Source organism: Coregonus lavaretus (genome assembly GCF_964263955.1).
Source record: "Coregonus lavaretus genome assembly, chromosome: 25".
In the NCBI taxonomy this organism is placed as follows: domain Eukaryota; kingdom Metazoa; phylum Chordata; class Actinopteri; order Salmoniformes; family Salmonidae; genus Coregonus; species Coregonus lavaretus.
This window is the reverse complement of record NC_140012.1, coordinates 12,001,136-12,020,490: the sequence shown is the minus strand read 5'-3', so window position 1 is coordinate 12,020,490 and position 19,355 is coordinate 12,001,136. Positions and strand designations below refer to the sequence as shown.

Here is a 19,355-nt window from a genome sequence, read left to right as displayed (position 1 = left end):
AGTTTCACAAATAGGCTGACAGACTGTGATTCTTAATGTATCTATGCAATGAACTTGTGTCATCCTTTTGTCATACAGTAGGGGGCAGAAGACAATGCTAAATGTATCTACTCATACAACATACATTCACACCCACCACTGTTAAAACTTAAATGTATCACTCATACACATACTCATACATACAGTGCACTTGCACCAACATGCATGAGGAAAATGACACAGAAACACAAGTCAGAAGACATACCGGTAGACATACACACACCCACACACACACACCAGACACACCCACACACACACACCAGTGGAGGCTGCTGAGGGGAGAACGGCTCATAATAACGTTTGGAACAGAGCAAATGGAATGGCATCAAACAACATGGAAACCATGTGTTTGATGTATTTGATACCATTCCACCTATTCCGCTCCAGCCATTACCATGAGCCCGTCCTCCCCAATTAAGGTGTCACCAACCTCCTGTGACACATACATACACACACACTTAGAAGACAGGTTTATGAGTGGCAGCAGCCAGCACTATTCATCTCCTTGTTGACATAATCCTGAAGTTGAAACTTTGGTTCGTCAGGCTCCTTCATCGACCTGTGCTTCAGCTCTCTGAGAGAAAGACAGAGGGCGGAGACATAGGGAGATTCAATCTCACATAGCATTTTTACTGCAGAGGCTATCTTGATTCTGTGTTTTTATTTCATAATCACATGCATGACAAAACAAAAAGCATTGATTGACATGTCATCTCTAAAGAACGCAGCACTGGTAAACATCCTACTCACTTGGCCACAGCAGTGAATGCCAGCTCCACATTCAGGCCAGACTTAGCACTGGTCTCCATGAAGGGCACCCCAAACACCTGCACAGGGGAGAGCGAGAGTCCTCTAAGTTTTAGTGCATAAGGTACCTGGTGTGTGTGTGTGTGTGTGTGTGAGAGAGATATAGGAGGTTTCTCTGGAATTTTTTATATCGTTATTATTACACAGCCTGACAATAACAAGGGCATCGGACGTCCATCTCCCTTAAAACCATGTACAGTAATTTACTGTTTTAAGTCTGGGAACTCATCAGAGCGTACTGATGTTGCTAATTGAGTTAGCGAACACACTTCAGAGACTCCAAACAATAAAAACAGAAGGTGCTCCTATGAATACCTAATGAGAGAGATCAAGACACACCCAGACTGTTTTAGTGGGGATTCATGTGTCTGTGCGGACTAAAATAGATGGAAACCTGGACATCAAAAGGGTCAATACTGGGTGTGTGATTGGGAGTTTCTGTGTATTTTCTTTGTTCATTACAGCTCACCTTGGCCAGTTTCTCTCCCTCCTCTCTCTTCACCACTCTCTCGTGTGTCACATCAGCCTGTAAGAGATCACAAAAAGCTCCAGAAAACATGATCTTCTTTCATCTATTCTCTCTTTCATCATCTACTTACACTAACACAGTCCTCTGTTTTATTTTCTGCATGCAGTGACACAAATACAGTGCATTCGGAAAGTATTCAGAGCCCTTTGACTTTTGTTACGTTACAGCCTTATTCTAAATTTTTATTTATTTTTATAAACACACAATACCCCATAATGACAAAGCGAAAACAGGTTTTTAGAAATGTCATACAAAATAAAAAACAGAAATACCTTATTTACATAAGTATTCAGAACCTTTGCTATGAGACTCGAAATTGAGCTCAGGTGCATCCTGTTTCCATTGATCATCCTTGAGATGTTTCTACAACTTGATTGGAGTCCACCTGTGGTAAATTCAATTGATTGGACATGATTTGGAAAGGCACACACCTGTCTATATAAAGTCCCACAGTTGACAGTGCATGTCAGTGCAAAAACCAAGCCATGAGGTCGATGGAATTGTCTGTAGAGTTCCGAGACAGGATTGTGTCGAGGCACAGATCTGGGGAAAGGTACGAAAACATTTCTGCAGCATTGAAGGTCCCCAAGAATACAGTGGCCTCCATCATCTTAAATGAAAGAAGTTTGGAACCACCAAGACTCTTCCTAGAGCTGGCCAAACTGAGCAATCGGGGGAGAAGGGTCTTGGTCAGGGAGGTGACCAAGAACCCGATGGTCACTCTGACAGAGCTCCAGAGTTTCTCTGGGAGAACCTTCCAGAAGGACAACCATCTCTGCATCACTCCACCAATCAGGCCTTTATGGTAGAGTGGCCAGACAGAAGCCACTCCTCAGTAAAAGGCACATGACAGCCCACCTGGAGTTTGCCAAAAGGCACCTAAAGACTCTCAGACCATGAGAAACAAGATTATCTTGTCTGATGAAACCAAGATTGAACTCTTTGGCCTGAATGCCAAGTGTCACGTCTGGAGGAAACCTAGCATCATCTCTACGGTGAAGCATGGTGGTGGCAGTTTCATGCTGTGGGGATGTTTTTCAGCGGCTGGGACTGGGAGACTAGTCAGGATCGAGAGAAAATGAATGGAGCAATGTACAGAGATATCCTTGATGAAAACATGCTCCAGAGAGCTCAGGACCTTAGACTAGGGCAAAAGTTCAGCTTCCAACAGGACAACGACCCTAAGCACACAGCCAAGACAACGCAGGAGTGGCTTTGGGACAAGTCTCTGAATGTCCTTGAGTGGCCCAGCCAGAGCCTGGACTTGAACCTGATCGAACATCTCTGGAATGACCTGAAAATAGCTGTGCAGAGACGCTCCCCATCCAACCTGACATAGCTTGAGAGGATCTGCAGAGAAGAATGGGAGAAACTCCCCAAATACAGGTGTATCAAGCTTGTAGCGTCATACCCAAGAAGACTCGAGGCTGTATCGCTGCCAAAGGTGCTTCAACAAAGTCCTGAGTAAAGGGTCTATTTATTTTTTATAAATGTTGCTTTGTCATTATGAGGGGGAAAAACGATTTAATCAATTTTATAATTAAGGCTGCAACGTAACAAAATGTGGATAAAGTCAAGGGGTCTGAATACTTTCTGAATGCACCTCTTTCTTTCTCCCTTTCTCAATTCATAGTAATACACTCATCATCCATCCATCCATCCTTCCCTATCTACCTCTTTCTTCTCTCTCTCAATTCATAGTAATGCACTTATTATCCATCCATTAATCTGTCCTTCCAGTGGGAGGGCTGACCTTATTCCCCAGCAGCATTAGCACCACATCCTGCTGAGCGTACTCATGGATCTCTGTCAGCCATGCCTGGAGAGAGGAAAGGAGAGATGGAGAGACAGAGGGGTAGAGAGAGAGAGGGGGGCGGAGAGAGCGAGAAAGAGAGAGAGAAAGGGATACAAATAAAAAGGTTAGGAGCTGAGTATGGGAAAGTGACCTGGTGGAAGAGAAACTAAGGAACCAAGCAAGACAATAAGTTGAAAGAGAAGAGGAACAATGATCAGTCGAAGTAGCACAAGAAGTTGGAAGACAGGAATGATAGAAGAGCGGGGAGTACAACCTATTCATGCCAATGCTAATGAAACATACTGTATTGTTAGATGGTGTTCATCACCTGGAATCTCAGGGGAATCAATAACACAAAGAAACAGAAAAAAAGGCTAGAGAGTTTTAATGAGCCGACAAACAGTACTGAGCTTCAATGCAACATCCACAGAACCCAGAAACAAAGAACACTAGTTGTCACCCCTGTTCTCCGTTTGAGTAGTGCACTACTTCCATCTTCCTTTGTTCTCTCCCACAATCTGTCTTATTTTAATTATAGGTTAGTGGTCCCTGGCCTCCCTGTTAGCTCTTCTGGTTAAATAGAGGTTAGTGTCTCTGGGGAACCATGATAGATTTCATGAAGGAACCAGCCAAACACACTGTCATTACTCTTTCTATGAGTCCCACTGTTCACACCCCTCTCTCTCCATCATTTCATTATCTGTGCATTAGGATGGTCCACTCCATCTCCTCTCTCTCTCTTTCTTTCTCTCTATATCTATTTACTCTCTCTCCCTCTTGCACTCTCTCTCCCTCTTTCTCTCTATTAACTCTTTCTATCTCCTTCTAATCTGTCTCTCTCCACTAAGCAGCTCCACTCATCCATGCTTTATCTCCCTTGTTCCTCAGGACTAAACGCCCCTGGTCTTCCTACGATCTGATTGGGAGTCTCAGGTACACCTGAAAGCAGAAGCTCATGGGAAAACGCACTGGCAGACTGTTCCTGTAATTGGTTTTGATGGCAGGAGGCTGAATATAACCCTAATGAGAGGTAGGAGAGGGAGAGGAGAGGAAAGGGAGAGGAGAGGAAAGGGAGAGGAGATAAGAAGAGAAGAGAAGAGAAGAGAAGAGAAGAGAAGAGAAGAGAAGAGAAGAGAAGAGAAGAGAAGAGAAGAGAAGAGAAGAGAAGAGAAGAGAAGAGAAGAGAAGAGAAGAGAAGAGAAGAGAAGAGTGTGAACACATGAGCTAGCCATTTGTCCTGCTGTGCTGTGTCCTTCCCTGGCTGTTAGAGCAGAGCTCCATGTGTAAACTCCTGCTAATGATATCAGTTTTTCTCTGTCTCTGCTTATTTAATGACAAAGTTCTGGCCTACATTACTGTTTTTCATCAACCCACATAATAATGAGACATATTGTCAGTATGGTAATTACTGTCCATTAGGCCTAACTGTAGAGCTGTGGCAGAGTGCTCAGTGCTGGGAGGGAGGGTTGCTAGACAGCTTGTGTTTAGAGATTGTGCCCAAAGCTATCGTAGTGTGTCAGTTAAGTGCGTGTGTGTGTGCGGCCATGGCCGTGGCCGTGTGTGCGTGCATGTGCACGTGCAGCTTTAATTAACAGAAAGTAACAAACAAAAATCAACTAAAAATCAATTTGAAAGTCTGTTTGACTTCCAGCCCTCTCTTCCACCTCGCTCCTTGGTAGTCGCTGTCCTATCACTGTGATAAGGAGACCAAGAATGGATGAAGAAGGCCAGCTCTTCCTCTCTCTCAGCTGGAGTCACTCTCCTCTACACAATTAGCATCAAACCACGGTTACCCCGGTCATCGTGGCGGTGAGGGATGCAACCCTGTGAGCGAGAGACTCTAGCAAGGACTCTAAATAACATTTATACTACTTTAGGTGGTTCCTAAATGGACAGAACACCATGCTGTACATAGCCTATAGGGAAGGAATGGTATGTGTCAGGAAGGAATGGGATGTGTGGGATAACAAGCAGTGGTAGTTCCGGTGTTTGGGTTTTTCGTCACTGGTTATTTGGACAAACTACGATTTCGCAGATGTTAGCATCAATCGAATTTCTGAAGGGGAGGGGAAATTCGGCCCGTAACTTGCAAAGACAGAGGGTGGAGCTCCTCGTTCCGGTTTCACTCTTTGTTCTAGCATCTCTTGATCCCTTCTCTTAACACGGATGAAACCAGAACAATTACGCAAGACTTTAGTTCTGAGTTAACCAAGATTAGTCCACTAAAAACGAGGGCTCTTGGTTGGTTGCACTGATGTCCTTAACAGTGCATTAAAAAGAACATCTGAAGTGATATGCTGGTGAAATCTGCAAGGCACCAGAAATCAATGTGATACATTTTTCAGTAAATAACTGTGTGTGAGTGTGCTTGGGCGTGTGAGTAATAGAGAGCACAATCGAGAGAGAGAGAGAGAGAGAGAGAGAGAGAGAGAGAGAGAGAGAGAGAGAGAGAGAGAGAGAGAGAGAGAGAGAGAGAGAGAGAGAAAGGAGAGAGAGAGAGATAGATAGAGAGAGAGAGAGAGAGAGAGAGAGAGAGAGAGAGAGAGAGAGAGAGAGAGAGAGAGAGAGAGAAAGAAAGAAAGAAAGAAAGAAAGAAAGAAAGAAAGAAAGAAAGAAAGAAAGAAAGAAAGAAAGAAAGAAAGAAAGAAAGAAAGAAAGAAAGAAAGAAAGAAAGAAAGAAAGAAAGAGAAGTGTCAGGTAGAGAGAGAGAGAGTCAAGAAGAGAGAGAAGAGAGAGAGAGAAAGAAAGAAAGAAAGAAAGAAAGAAAGAAAGAAAGAAAGAAAGAAAGAAAGAAAGAAAGAAAGAAAGAAAGAAAGAAAGAAAGAAAGAAAGAAAGAAAGAAAGAAAGAGAGACAAAGAGAAAAATACAGTATAGGCACATTATCTTGACAATCAGCCAAAAAGCACAAAGTGAAGTTGAGTGCTGTAGGGGTGAACTATCTCTCTCTCTCTCCCTCTCTCCCTCCCTCTTTCTCCCCCTCTCTCTCTTTCTCTCCGGTCAGGACCGGTTCTCCATCAGCCCAGTGGACCCGGCTGCGGCTGCAGCTGCAATCAGGCTCATTGTATCAACTGAATGGAGGTGGTGATTCTGTAGCATGATGGATGACGGCACCAGGAGGGCACAGCCACCCTCCATAAACACCAGCTGAACGCAGAGGCTCAAAGCTGGGGAGAGCAGAGCATAGTTCTGGGGAGAGCAAAGCATAATGGAAGACAAGTATGAATAGCATAGACACAATTACAATGCAGATGTTTTTTTTGTAGGAGTACTGTACAAGTCTGAGACAAAAAAAAAAAAAAAAATTTGCCAAAAGAAAAAGAAAACTGAATCTAGGCTTCTTCCCCCAGGAAGAGGAATGCTGATGTGTCAGAAAAACCAGACTAATAGATCAAAGATACACACAGCAATATCCTCTAAGCTTGAGGCCTCCATGTGAGTCACTCTCCTCTAAAAGTTTATATTTCCTCTTTTCAAACTGGCCTAAGGCACTAGATCCAGAGACACACATTTCTGAAATGTTTTGTCTCATGCAAAAGCCCACCAAGCCATGGTTCTCTAAACCACAATTAACTAATGTTGAGCCATGGCCCATTGTTGAGTTGTCAACAACAGTCCCTTCTGTGCCAAGGAATGGGTTGTGGCCACCCAGCAAACCAGGAACATTTCCAGAACATTAGCTAAGATTCCAATTAAGTTCTAGTTAGGGTTTTATCTAACATTAAGACGATAACATCGTAAAAACATTCAAAACCATTAAAAAAAAAGTGTACTAAGCTACGGAATTGTTTTAAGATCATTTGCCTATTTGATTCTGAATTTTAGGACCCCTTTAGGTATAAATAAAATAAAATAAAGTATTATTTGATGAAACATTGAATTTGGCCTTACTGCTTTTAGCCCATAGAAACGCATAAATAACAGATTCATACATGGAAAACAGAGGCAATAAACTACTTCCATACACTGTATACTTGCATAATTTTTTTTATCTACCTTCAGATAAGTCTTGTGAGGCGGGCGTCCTTGAGCAAAAATAAAACATTGTGTAAAAATGTACTGTTCAATAACCCAGTTACCAGTATTTCCCTCAGATAGTTACAGTGGGGAGAACAAGTATTTGATACACTGCTGATTTTTCAGGTTTTCCTACTTACAAAGCATGTAGAGGTCTGTAATTTTTATCATAGGTACACTTCAACTGTGAGAGACGGAATCTAAAACAAAAATCCAGAAAATCACATTGTATGATTTTTAAGTAATTCATTTGCATTTTATTGCATGACATAAGTATTTGATCACCTACCAACCAGTAAGAATTCCAGCGCTCACAGACCTGTTAGTTTTTCTTTAAGAAGCCCTCCTGTTCCCCACTCATTACCTGTATTAACTGCACCTGTTTGAACTCGTTACCTGTATAAAAGACACACTCAATCAAACAGACTCCAACCTCTCCACAATGGCCAAGACCAGAGAGCTGTGTAAGGACATCAGGGATAAAATTGTAAACCTGCACAAGGCTGGGATGGGCTACAGGACAATAGGCAAGCAGCTTGGTGAGAAGGCAACAACTGTTGGCGCAATTATTAGAAAATTGAAGAAGTTCAAGATGACGGTCAATCACCCTCGGTCTGGGGCTCCATGCAAGATCTCACCTCGTGGGGCATCAATGATCATGAGGAAGGTGAGGGATCAGCCCAGAACTACACGGCAGGACCTGGTCAATGACCTGAAGAGAGCTGGGACCACAGTCTCAAAGAAAACCATTAGTAACACACTACGCCATCATGGATTAAAATCCTGCAGCGCACGCAAGGTCCCCCTGCTCAAGCCAGCGCATGTCCAGGCCCGTCTGAAGTTTGCCAATGACCATCTGGATGATCCAGAGGAGGAATGGGAGAAGGTCATGTGGTCTGATGAGACAAAAATAGAGCTTTTTGGTCTAAACTCCACTCGCCGTGTTTGGAGGAAGAAGAAGGATGAGTACAACCCCAAGAACACCATCCCAACCGTGAAGCATGGAGGTGGAAACATCATTCTTTGGGGATGCTTTTCTGCAAAGGGGACAGGACGACTGCACCGTATTGAGGGGAGGATGGAAGGGGCCATGTATGGTGAGATCTTGGCCAACAACCTCCTTCCCTCAGTAAGAGCATTGAAGATGGGTCGTGGCTGGGTCTTCCAGCATGACAACGACCCAAAACACACAGCCAGGGCAAATAAGGAGTAGCTCCGTAAGAAGCATCTCAAGGTCTTGGAGTGGCCTAGCCAGTCTCCAGACCTGAACCCAATATAAAATCTTTGGAGGGAGCTGAAAGTCCGTATTGCCCAGCGACAGCCCCGAAACCTGAAGGATCTGGAGAAGGTCTGTATGGAGGAGTGGGCCAAAATCCCTGCTGCAGTGTGTGCAAACCTGGTCAAGACCTACAGGAAACGTATGATCTCTGAAATTGCAAACAAAGGTTTCTGTACCAAATATTAAGTTCTGCTTTTCTGATGCATCAAATACTTATGTCATGCAATAAAATGCAAATTAATTACTTAAAAATCATACAATGTGATTTTCTGGATTTTTGTTTTAGATTCCGTCTCTCACAGTTGAAGTGTACCTATGATAAAAATTACAGACCTCAACATGCTTTGTAAGTAGGAAAACCTGCAAAATCAGCAGTGTATCAAATACTTGTTCTCCCCACTGTATGTTTAAGAAGGCTAAAAAGGAAGCATGGAATTCCTGATTGACAATACTGCCATGGCTATACACTGAAAAATAAGATGTAAGATGACTTCCCTGGTGGCAGAGAGGATAAAAAGACCTGGTTTAGAAACTGAACATTGCAGAAATCCATAGATTAGGGCCACATTTATTTATTGAAATTGACTGAATTCTTTCTATGAACTGTAAATTGTTGCATGTTGCTTTTATATTTTTGTTCAGTATATGATTAAATGCTGTTCAAATGTCCTATGAATGAAATAAAAATACTGCGTGTCAATACAGTCCTCAAATGCGAATTGCCATTAAATCTGGAGAGAAACATGATGGGTATGTATTCCAATCTGCTCTAGAGTCTATTGACGCACCGGTGCGTCATTATAAGTAACATAATCAAAATCCCCAACAAAATCTGTCAGTTAAAGCTAGAGATACTGTATCTTCCACATCTGTGGTGGAAGGTGGTCGAGCTACAGCGGTGTTTGTCAGACCATGAGACATCCCGAAAATCGGTCTTCTCACGAAAACGGCTGTAGCGTCAAAACTCTATGGAAAGATGAGACTCTAATGAACACGATGTTGTTCTCCGTTTCGCTCTACCACCCCCACAAGTGTAAAGAAACACATATATATACAGTACCAGTCAAAAGTTTGCACACACCTACTCATTCAAGGGTTTTTCTTTATTTTTACTATTTTCTACATTGTAGAATAATAGCAAAGACATCAAAACTATGAAATAACACATATGGAATCATGTAGTAACCAAAAAATTGTTAAGCAAATCCAAATATATTTTATATTTGAGATTCTTAAAATAGCCACCCTTTGCCTTGATGACAGATTTTAACAGTTCATATAAGGAAATCAGTAAATTCATTAGGCCCTAATCTATGGATTTCACATGACTGTGAATACAGATATGCATCTGTTGGTCACAGATACCTTTAAAAAGAAGAAGGAGCATGGATCAGAAAACCACTAAGTATCTGGTGTGACCACCATTTGCCTCATGCAGAGCAACACATCTCCTTCGCATAGAGTTGATCAGTCTATTAATTGTGGCCTATGGAATGTTGTCCTACTCCTCTTCAATTGTTGTGCGAAGTTGCTGGACATTGGAACTGGAACACGCTGTCATACACATCAATCCAATGTTCCCACCAGACTGTTCCCACAACCTAATGAAACATTCAGCATGAGTTTTTGTATGCGCGTGATGTTATAATGCGATCACTGTTCCAACATTTTATTGTTACGCAACAGGACAGTTAACCCACAGAGCCCTAAAACCAAGGCATGCTAATTATCTATAGGCTATTTCAAATAATTGTCAAACAGTTTTAGTTTCAATCAACAGTTTGAAATGAGGTGCGTTCCACCTTCTCATTAATTCACATAGAAGTACTGTGGCGGACAATTTACGTCTGAAGCATGCTATGCTAATGTAAGGCAAGGATTAGCTAGATGAGCCGGACAAACTTCTCTCTTCGATGAGAGCCCAAGCACTACCCCAGTGCTTCCCCAGGTCAAGTATACAGACAGTTGCACATCTCCAGTCAGAACAGAACCTGCCCAAACCTTTTCTGCCTGGTGCATTTTCCGGCTAGCGCCCACATTTTCTTCATTGTTGTTTTCCTTACTAATAATGACTTTGGGACATGTGTGCGTTCCTATCAAAGTAAGTGCCTTATTACGTTATCATAATAGTTTCTGTATATCGTGCTATGTCATTTCAACTGTGGCACACTGTATGTAGCTACAGTTGAAGTTGGAAGTTTACATACACTTAGGTTGGAGTCATTAAAACTCGTTTTTCAACCACTCCACAATTTTCATGTTAACAAACTATAGTTTTGGCAAGTCGGTTAGGACATCTACTTTGTGCATGACACAAGTTATTTTCCCAACAATTGTTTACAGACAGATTATTTCACTTCTAATTCACTGTATCACAATTCCAGTGGGTCAGAAGTTTACATACACTAAGTTGACTGTGCCTTTAAACAGCTTGGAAAATTCCAAAAAATGATGTCATGGCTTTAGAAGCTTCTGATAGGCTAATTGACATCATTTGAGTCAACTGGAGGTGTACCTGTGGATGTATTTCAAGGCCTACCTTCAAACTCAGTGCCTCTTTGCTTGATGTCATCGGAAAATCAAAAGAAATCAGCCAAGACCTCAGAAAAATAATTGTAGACCTCCACAAGTCTGGTTCATCCTTGGGAGCAATATCCAAACGCCTGAAGGTAGCATGTTCATCTGTACAAACAATAATACGCAAGTATAAACACCATGGGACCACGCAGCAGTCAAACCGCTCAGGAAGGAGACGCATTCTGTCTCCTAGAGATGAACGTACTTTGGTGCGAAAAGTGCAAATCAGTCCCAGAACAACAGCAAAGGACATTGTGAAGATGCTGGAGGAAACAGGTACAAAAGTATTTATATCCACAGTAAAACGAGTCCTATATCGACATAACCTGAAAGGCCGCTCAGCAAAGAAGAAGCCACTGCTCCAAAAATGCCATAAAAAAGCCAGACTGCGGTTTGCAACTGCACATGGGGACAAAGATCGTACTTTTTGGAGAAATGTCCTCTGGTCTGATGAAACAAAAATAGAACTGTTTGGCCATAATGACCATCGTTATGTTTGGAGGAAAAAGGGGGTTGCTTGCAAGCCGAAGAACACCATCCCAACCGTGAAGCACGGGGTGGCAGCATCATGCTGTGGGGGTGCTTTGCTGCAGGAGGGACTGGTGCACTTCACAAAATAGATGGCATCATGAGGAAGGAAAATTATGTGGATATATTGAAGCAACATCTCAAGACATCAGTCAGGAAGTTAAAGCTTGGTCGCAAATGGGTCTTCCAAATGTACAATGACCCCAAGCATACTTCCAAAGTTGTGGCAAAATGGCTTAAGGACAACAAAGTCAAGGTATTGGAGTGGCCATCACAAAGCCCTGACCTCAAACCTATAGAACATTTGTGGACAGAACTGAAAAAGCGTGTGTGAGTAGGGAGGCCTACAAACCTGACATTTCACATTCTTAAAATAAAGTGGTGATCCTAACTGACCTAAAACAGGTAATTTTTACTATGATTAAATGTCAGGAATTGTGAAATACTGAGTTTAAATGTATTTGGCTAAGGTGTATGTAAACTTCCGACTTCAACTGTATATATGGAGCATAATCTATTCTGTGTAAAACATCTTATTCTTATTCTTTCTGTGTGTATTCCTTTATAACCGCAGACATGAGAGGTACTAATTTCATAACCTTTATGGTGTTATACTCAATTGTGCTTATGTAGCTACATTCTTCTATTAGCTCTGTAAGACAATACTAATGGCGTCAGATAAGTATTAGCTTGTGTTTTATCCTTTGAAGCTGCCCTGGCCTCATCATGACCATGGCCTGTGTATTCATTTAGCATGTTTAGCATAACTTTGCTATGCCCTGCCCCTCTGTGGAGCCCTTATGCAGCAATTCATTTACTGTTTATTACTGTTTCTTATGTATATCATTCATAATTGGCATGTTGTCAATGTAACTTATTATTTTTATACCAGTGTTATTATGTTACTTCATTGTAATATTGTTTTATTGCTATATCCTGATATTTTATTATAATTATTAGTAATTCATCTTTATTCTGTACTTTCAGAAACCACACACACAAACAGTATTGAACACTATTTGCCAACATCATAACTGGAACTGGACATATTTATTGCCGAAGATTGAGGCCAGCTTTTGTATGCTAGCAACATACAGTTTGAATGTACACTCATTTACAGTGTTACTGGAGAGAGAAAAAAACTGCAAGAAAAAACATAGGCCTATATGTAATGGTTGCCTATTTTATTGAAGTGTGGCCGTTCCTGAAAAGAGGAGCCAGCATGGTCATCACCAGGGACCCGGACACCCCAAGGCCCTCATAATGTTGGATGTCAGTGGTGGACCCTGTGTAGACTATAATATACTGAACAAATCTTGTCTTCACGTCGCACATAACAAAGAACTTGACCCCAAACCTGTGCCTTTTGGAGAGAATGTATTGATGGAACACCAGCCTGCCCTTCCATAAAATCAGGGACTCTTCAATGCATAGGTCCTTGTAAGGCACAAAGACCAGACCAAATGCTGATGTCAGGCTGGTAAGAACATTTCTTATTTTGTGTAAGGGGTCATTTAGGTTAGCAGGAGCATTCTTGACGAAATGCAGGCATCGCAGCAGAACTAGGAAGCGGTCTTGGGAAAAGAGAGTAGCAAAGAAGGGAATTGCAAACATAGGATCTGTGCTCCAGTATTCAACTCTTTTTTTACATTTTAGCATACCCTCTTATCCAGAGTGACTTACAGGTGCAATTAGGGTTAAGTGCCTTGCACAAGGGCACATTAACAGATTTTTTTCACCTACTTGGATTAGGGATTCGAACCAGCAACTTTTCAGTTACTGGCCCAAAGCTCTTAACCATTAGGCTACCTGCCTCCCACTTATGGGATTCTTCTTTACTATTCCCATGAGAAGGACTGTCACCAGGAAGGTATACATTTCACTAATTGTGGTTTTCATCCATTTAGTGAGCTTCCCCCTCACTCCTTGCTCTCTCTTCTCCTGTAGCTCCAAGGCATAGAGATTGGTCTCCTCCACTATGTCTCCCACCAGCTCCTTTGTCAGAAACAGCTTTAAGCAATCTGCCTCAGATGGAGATGGCAAGGGGCTTTGCACACCAGACTGGGACTCATCAAAGCCAACAGCAGGGCCAGGAGGGGTGGAATGGCTGACAGCCATCCAGCTTCCGCAGACCTGTACTTCACCCACTGTTGGTCTGCATCCATCACCACCAGCATCTTCAGAGGGACTTGGGACTTCTTCGGTGGGTAAGGGGTCCTCAGATTCAGGGTTCTCAATGCCCACAAGGTTGGGGGGCAGCTCCTCACTGTCACTGTCAGAATCTGATTCCTCACTTTCATACTCAGACTCATTGCCAGAATTTCCTCTTTTGTGAGTTGTATCCTGTTGAAAGATATTGCTAATGCTACAGCTTAGCCCACTTGCTACATACATAAACAACAACACTGAATGGCTCTGACTGAGTGCCAGGGGTGAGATTGGCTGCCGGTGTGTTGATACTGATGATTTGTTGCCACAGATGGTTTGTTTGCATAGCAGGTTAGGATAATGAACATGGCAGGTTAGGATAATTAACATGGCATGTTAGGATAACTAATACAGCAGGTTAGGTGAATTAATGTAGCAGGTTAGGAGAATGAGTTTAAGGGTTAGGCTTAGCTACAATGCTATAGTTGTCAACAACTGTTGTCCCGATGCGACCACTTGACAGAGCTGTTGTAGGGATTTACATTTTAGTCATTTAGCAGACACTCTTATCCAGAGCGACTTACAGTTAGTGAGTGCATACATTTTCATACAGGTCCCCTGAAAACAGCTGAATGTTGTCAAGCTTTACCGTATCAAAATTGGAGTCCTCTGACGGATGCGTTTTGCACAATCTGCAAAAATGTATTTGAAACTTTGAACAATGAACTTTTTGACACCTATCACTGTTGGCTATGTTTCATCTTACAACAGCTACAGTTGAAGTCAGAAGTTTACATACACCTTAGCCAAATACATTTAAACTCTGTTTTTCACAATTCCTGACATTTAATCCTAGTAGAAATTCCCTGTCTTAGGTCAGTTAGGATCACAACTTTTTTTAAGAATGTGAAATGTCAGAATAATAGTAGAGAGAATGATTTATTTAAGCTTTTATTTCTTTTATCAATTGTTCCAATTGTTTAACTTGGGTCAAACATTCCCACAATAAGTTGGGTGCATTTTGGCCAATTCCTCCTGACAGAGCTGGTGTAACTGAGTCAGGTTTGTAGGCCTCCTTGCTCGCACACGCTTTTTCAGTTCTGCCCACACATTTTCTATAGGATTGAGGTCAGGGCTTTGTGATGGCCACTCCAATACCTTGACTGTTGTCCTTAAGCCATTTTGCCACAACTTTGGAAGTATGCTTGGGATCATTGTCCATTTGGAAGACCCATTTGCAACCAAGCTTTAACTTCCTGACTGATGTCTTGAGATGTTGCTTCAATATATCCACATCATTTTTCTTCCTCATGATGCCATCTATTTTGTGAAATGCACCAATCCCTCCTGCAGCAAAGCACCCCCACAGCATGATGCTGCCACCCCGTGCTTCACGGTTGGGATGGTGTTCTTCGGCTTGCAAGCCACCCCATTTTCCCTCCAAACATAACGATGGTCATTATGGCCAAACAGTTCTATTTTTGTTTCATCAGACCAGAGGACACACCAAAAAGTACGATCTTTGTCCCCATGTGCAGTTGCAAACCGTAGTCTGGCTTTTTTATGGTGGTTTTAGTTTGGCTTCTTCCTTGCTGAGCGGCCATTCAGGTTATGTCGATATAGGACTTTTCGCACCAAAGTACGTTAATCTCTAGGCGACAGAACGCTTCTCCTTCCTGAGCGGTATGACATCTGCGTGGTCCCATGGTGTTTATACTTGCATACTATTGTTTGTACAGATGAACGTGGTACCTTCAGGCGTTTGGACATTTCTCCCAAGGATATAACAGACTTGTGGAGGTCTACAATTTTTTTTCTGAGGTCTTGGCTGATTTCTTTTGATTTTCCCATGATGTCAAGCAAAGAGGCGCTGAGTTTGAAGATAGGCCTTGAAATACATCCACAGGTAAACCTCCAATTGATTCAAATGATGTCAATTAGCCTATCAGAAGCTTCTAAAGCCATGACATCATTTTTAAAGGCACAGTCAACTTAGTGTATGTAAACTTCTGACCCACTGGAAATATGATACAGTGACTTATAAGTGAAATAATCTGTCTGTAAACAATTGTTGGAAAAATTACTTGTGCCATGCACAAAGTAGATGTCCTAACCGACTTGCCAAAACTATAGTTTGTTAACAAGAAATGTGTGGAGTGGTTGAAAAACGAGTTTAATGACTCCAACCTAAGTGTTTGTAAACTTCCGACTTCAACTGTATGTGTGGAGCCATGTTTGTTGACATCATACAATGCATTCTCGGTGTCTGTCAGAATAAAGACGTTATAACAAAACAAGGTGAAAGCATGGTTCACATCTTTCGAATAAACTTCTGAAAGTGAATGATGGGAAGGGTATGATGGTAGACGACACACCCCCTTCAACATACTGCAAACAGACCCAACTCATCTTTTCACCTCTTCTTATCTTTGGTTGACACAGAAAAACAAACATGGCAGCGCGCACAAACTCTACCCACTTTTAGAAAGTGTTTTACTCAATTATTTCGATCACTGGTGAGCTCACCTGTGATGTGATGAATTGTAAATAACATTTGCTATTAGCTAATTCATATTATGGATTCTGTCACCCGAGAGCTAAATATGTCCGCTTGAGTTAGCTCACTCTTTCTTCAGTTAGCGCTAGGACTAATGTAGCCTACATTTCCCAATTTGGATGGGAATTGTGTTATGCTGTTGTTACTTCTGTGAATGTCTGAACATCTGCATCCAAAAATAAACTGCTCACATTGAGGACATAAAGTTGTAAAGACTGTTTGTGCAAAATGTTTCTGTGAAAAAACAGTGTGGCCAGCTCAAACGCTGACTATTGTGTTAATGAAGTGTTCTAATCACACTGGTTTGAGCGTACGTTGCAGGGAACACTGTAGAATGATCACACCCGTGTGCTCGTACGCGTCAACGGGTTAAAGAACAGACTAAATGTGTTTTGGGAACGTTCTTGTAACATCAGGTTAATGTTTTTTGCACCCTAAAATAAACATTGTAGAATCATCTGCACAAATGGACAGCGTTTGTGTTTTGGCAACATATCTTTTGTGATGTCCCCACAATGTTCTTACCAGACTGTTCCCACAACTTAATGAAACATTATGGAAACCTTTAAAGAACAAATCAAGATCAGGTGAATGCTTTATACAAACATTATATAATCATCAAATCAAATTGTATTTGCCTCATGCGCCGAATACAACAGGTGTAGACATTACAGTGAAATGCTTACTTACAAGCCCTTAACCAACAATGCATTTTTAAAAGTTCATTTTATTTTAAAGTGTTAAGTAAAAAATATAAAAGCAAATAACTGAAGAGCAGCAGCAACTTACATGAGCAATTAGGGTTAAGTGCCTTGCTCAAGGTCACATCGACAGATTTTTCACCTAGTCGGCTCGGGGATTAGAACCAGCGACCTTTCAGTTACTGCTACAACGCTCTTAACCACTAAGCTACCTTCCAATTACTTTTCAGGATTCTTAGTCAAAGTTAGATCAAACATTTCAGTCTGTGTCTGGTACAGAGAATAGAACCAATTAAGTGATCATCAGCCTCCCTCCACTCCCTCCAGAGGAAAAGTTGTTTCATCTTTCAGATACTGAAACTAGAGGCAGAGGAGGATGAGCAGAGAGGGAGAAGTCATAACACACTCTGTCTCTGATTATGTTGGGTTTGAAGGTGCTGAAAGTTAGCCTGCAGTGTGTGTTCCTGTCCACATGTGTGTGCACATGTTTGCTTGTATTCGTGTATGCGTGTGTTGTGTGTGTGTGCATATGTCAATACAAAAACCCTAAATAACCAATTACTTTAGCCAACTCAGCAACCTCTTGTTCCTTAATCTCCAAGCTCTCGTCTTATCCATATTAAAGTGACATATTCTGGCCTTTTCAAGCTGCCTTACTAACGCTTTCTGATCAGGCGAAGGCTGGAAAATAAAATGAATATCTCTAATTGCAGACAAACAGCGATGACGATGTTAACCTTGTCCAAAAGAGAAAAATGAAAAGTTTTAGATGTGGCCTTGATAGGAGAGGGTAGGTCGAACAAAGGAAACACTTAATGAGATGGGGCAGAGAGGAAAGAGAGGGAGAGAGAGAATGTGAAAGGGGCAAAGAGACAACATAGAGAGAAGGTAATGTAACCTTCCTGAGAAAGAAAAAAGTGAGAATGGAGAGAAAGAGGAAGTGGAGAGAGTGTCAAGAGTGGCATGAGTTGCTGTGTAGTAGTCTTGAATGGTTTATTCCCAGCCTTCCTCTGTAAAGGGCTGTAGAGGTAATGTAATCTCCACCTCTGTCTGTCATTCAACAATCAACAACCAAGACCACAACCTGTGCAGATCTGTGCTGCCCTGAGCCTGACACACACACACACACACACACACACACACACACACACACACACACACACACACACACACACACACACACACACACACACACACACACACACACACACACCAGCACTAGACTCAACAGCAGTACTTGATTAACAACTTATAATTTGAACTCCTTCATTGTGTGGTAATTTCGGATGGTTTAAAAATGACACCTTATATGACTGCTGTATCAATAACCAATGCTCAGACTCATTAACAAATGAAAAGAGAACAATGATCCCAGCACAGCTCCGTCTTTCTTGTCTTCTTTGTGTCTCTTCTGCTTTAGCTACATGAATAACTCCCATTATGCCTTGAACGGTTCTCGGTGTATTGGTTCAGTATTGGTATGTTAACTAGTAGATCTCAAACCGAGCACTTTGAGAACTTTGAGCACTTTGAGCACTTGATTACTCGATATGCGTGTTCATGAGTCAATCGAGTCAATCTCAAAAAACTAGTTCTCAAGTCATCGAGCGCTCCACTGCGCCCTTCGGAAGCCCTCTTTATCGAGTGGGCATCCTGTGCCGACTCGGTGCCTTTGGCAGCTTCTTCCCATGAATCTCAGCATGTTACCTAGCAACAACAACACTTCGCTCTCAAAAAATTGTCTGAATAAGTCAACATAAATCAAGAAATCTGTAATTCATGTGGAATTTTTGCCGAGGAGGCCTTAGTCACACAATTTTACCTCTAGCTAAGGAGTTTAGTGCTTGAAGAAGCGGTATTTCTGACGTTTGATAATGTACACAAAAACATGTCCATTACATTAGCTTGCTAGCTAGCTCTAAAGCGTCTATCATAGTCCAAAATGTGTATGTGTACGCACAGCAGTGTTCTAGAATATTGGACCATTGGCTTTCATACTTTTCGAATTCTCAGCATAGCTCAAGCATTTTCTCCAACTGTCAACATATTCAAATAAATAGAGGACACGTACCAGAGCTTGGGAATTCAGGATAGGTGCGCGTTCGGGCTGTGCGACCCCCGCGGATGGTTGTGCTCTTTTGTTTTTTGTTGTTATGCAGAGGCTAGCGGATATATCACAATGAGACACCGGGCTATCACGTCTCAGGACTATGATTTACGTTTGAGCCAGCCACTTCATATGAAACAAAAGAGAAGCTAACCAGTTAGTGGAACACTAAATGCAATGTTCCTTCAATAAGCTAGCTAGCTAACGTTAGCTAGCTAGCTACTGTAGTAACATTAATTTATCACATTGAACAAGTTTTAATGAAGTAGCAAC

General features: G+C 41.9%; 1 protein-coding gene across 1 annotated transcript in view; it reads right to left on the bottom strand.

The window, feature by feature from the left end:
- Nucleotides 1-510: 510 nt before the first annotated feature.
- Nucleotides 511-19,355, bottom strand: part of LOC311100455 (ras-related protein Rab-26-like) — a gene marked incomplete at both ends in the record, with an annotated part of 98,702 nt that continues 79,857 nt past the window's right edge. Inside the window, 4 exons of the mRNA XM_084141375.1 lie at nucleotides 511-613; nucleotides 790-866; nucleotides 1,316-1,372; nucleotides 3,129-3,194. Coding sequence (XP_083997501.1) covers nucleotides 511-613; nucleotides 790-866; nucleotides 1,316-1,372; nucleotides 3,129-3,194 — 303 coding nt within the window. The remainder of the gene's footprint in view (nucleotides 614-789; nucleotides 867-1,315; nucleotides 1,373-3,128; nucleotides 3,195-19,355) is intronic.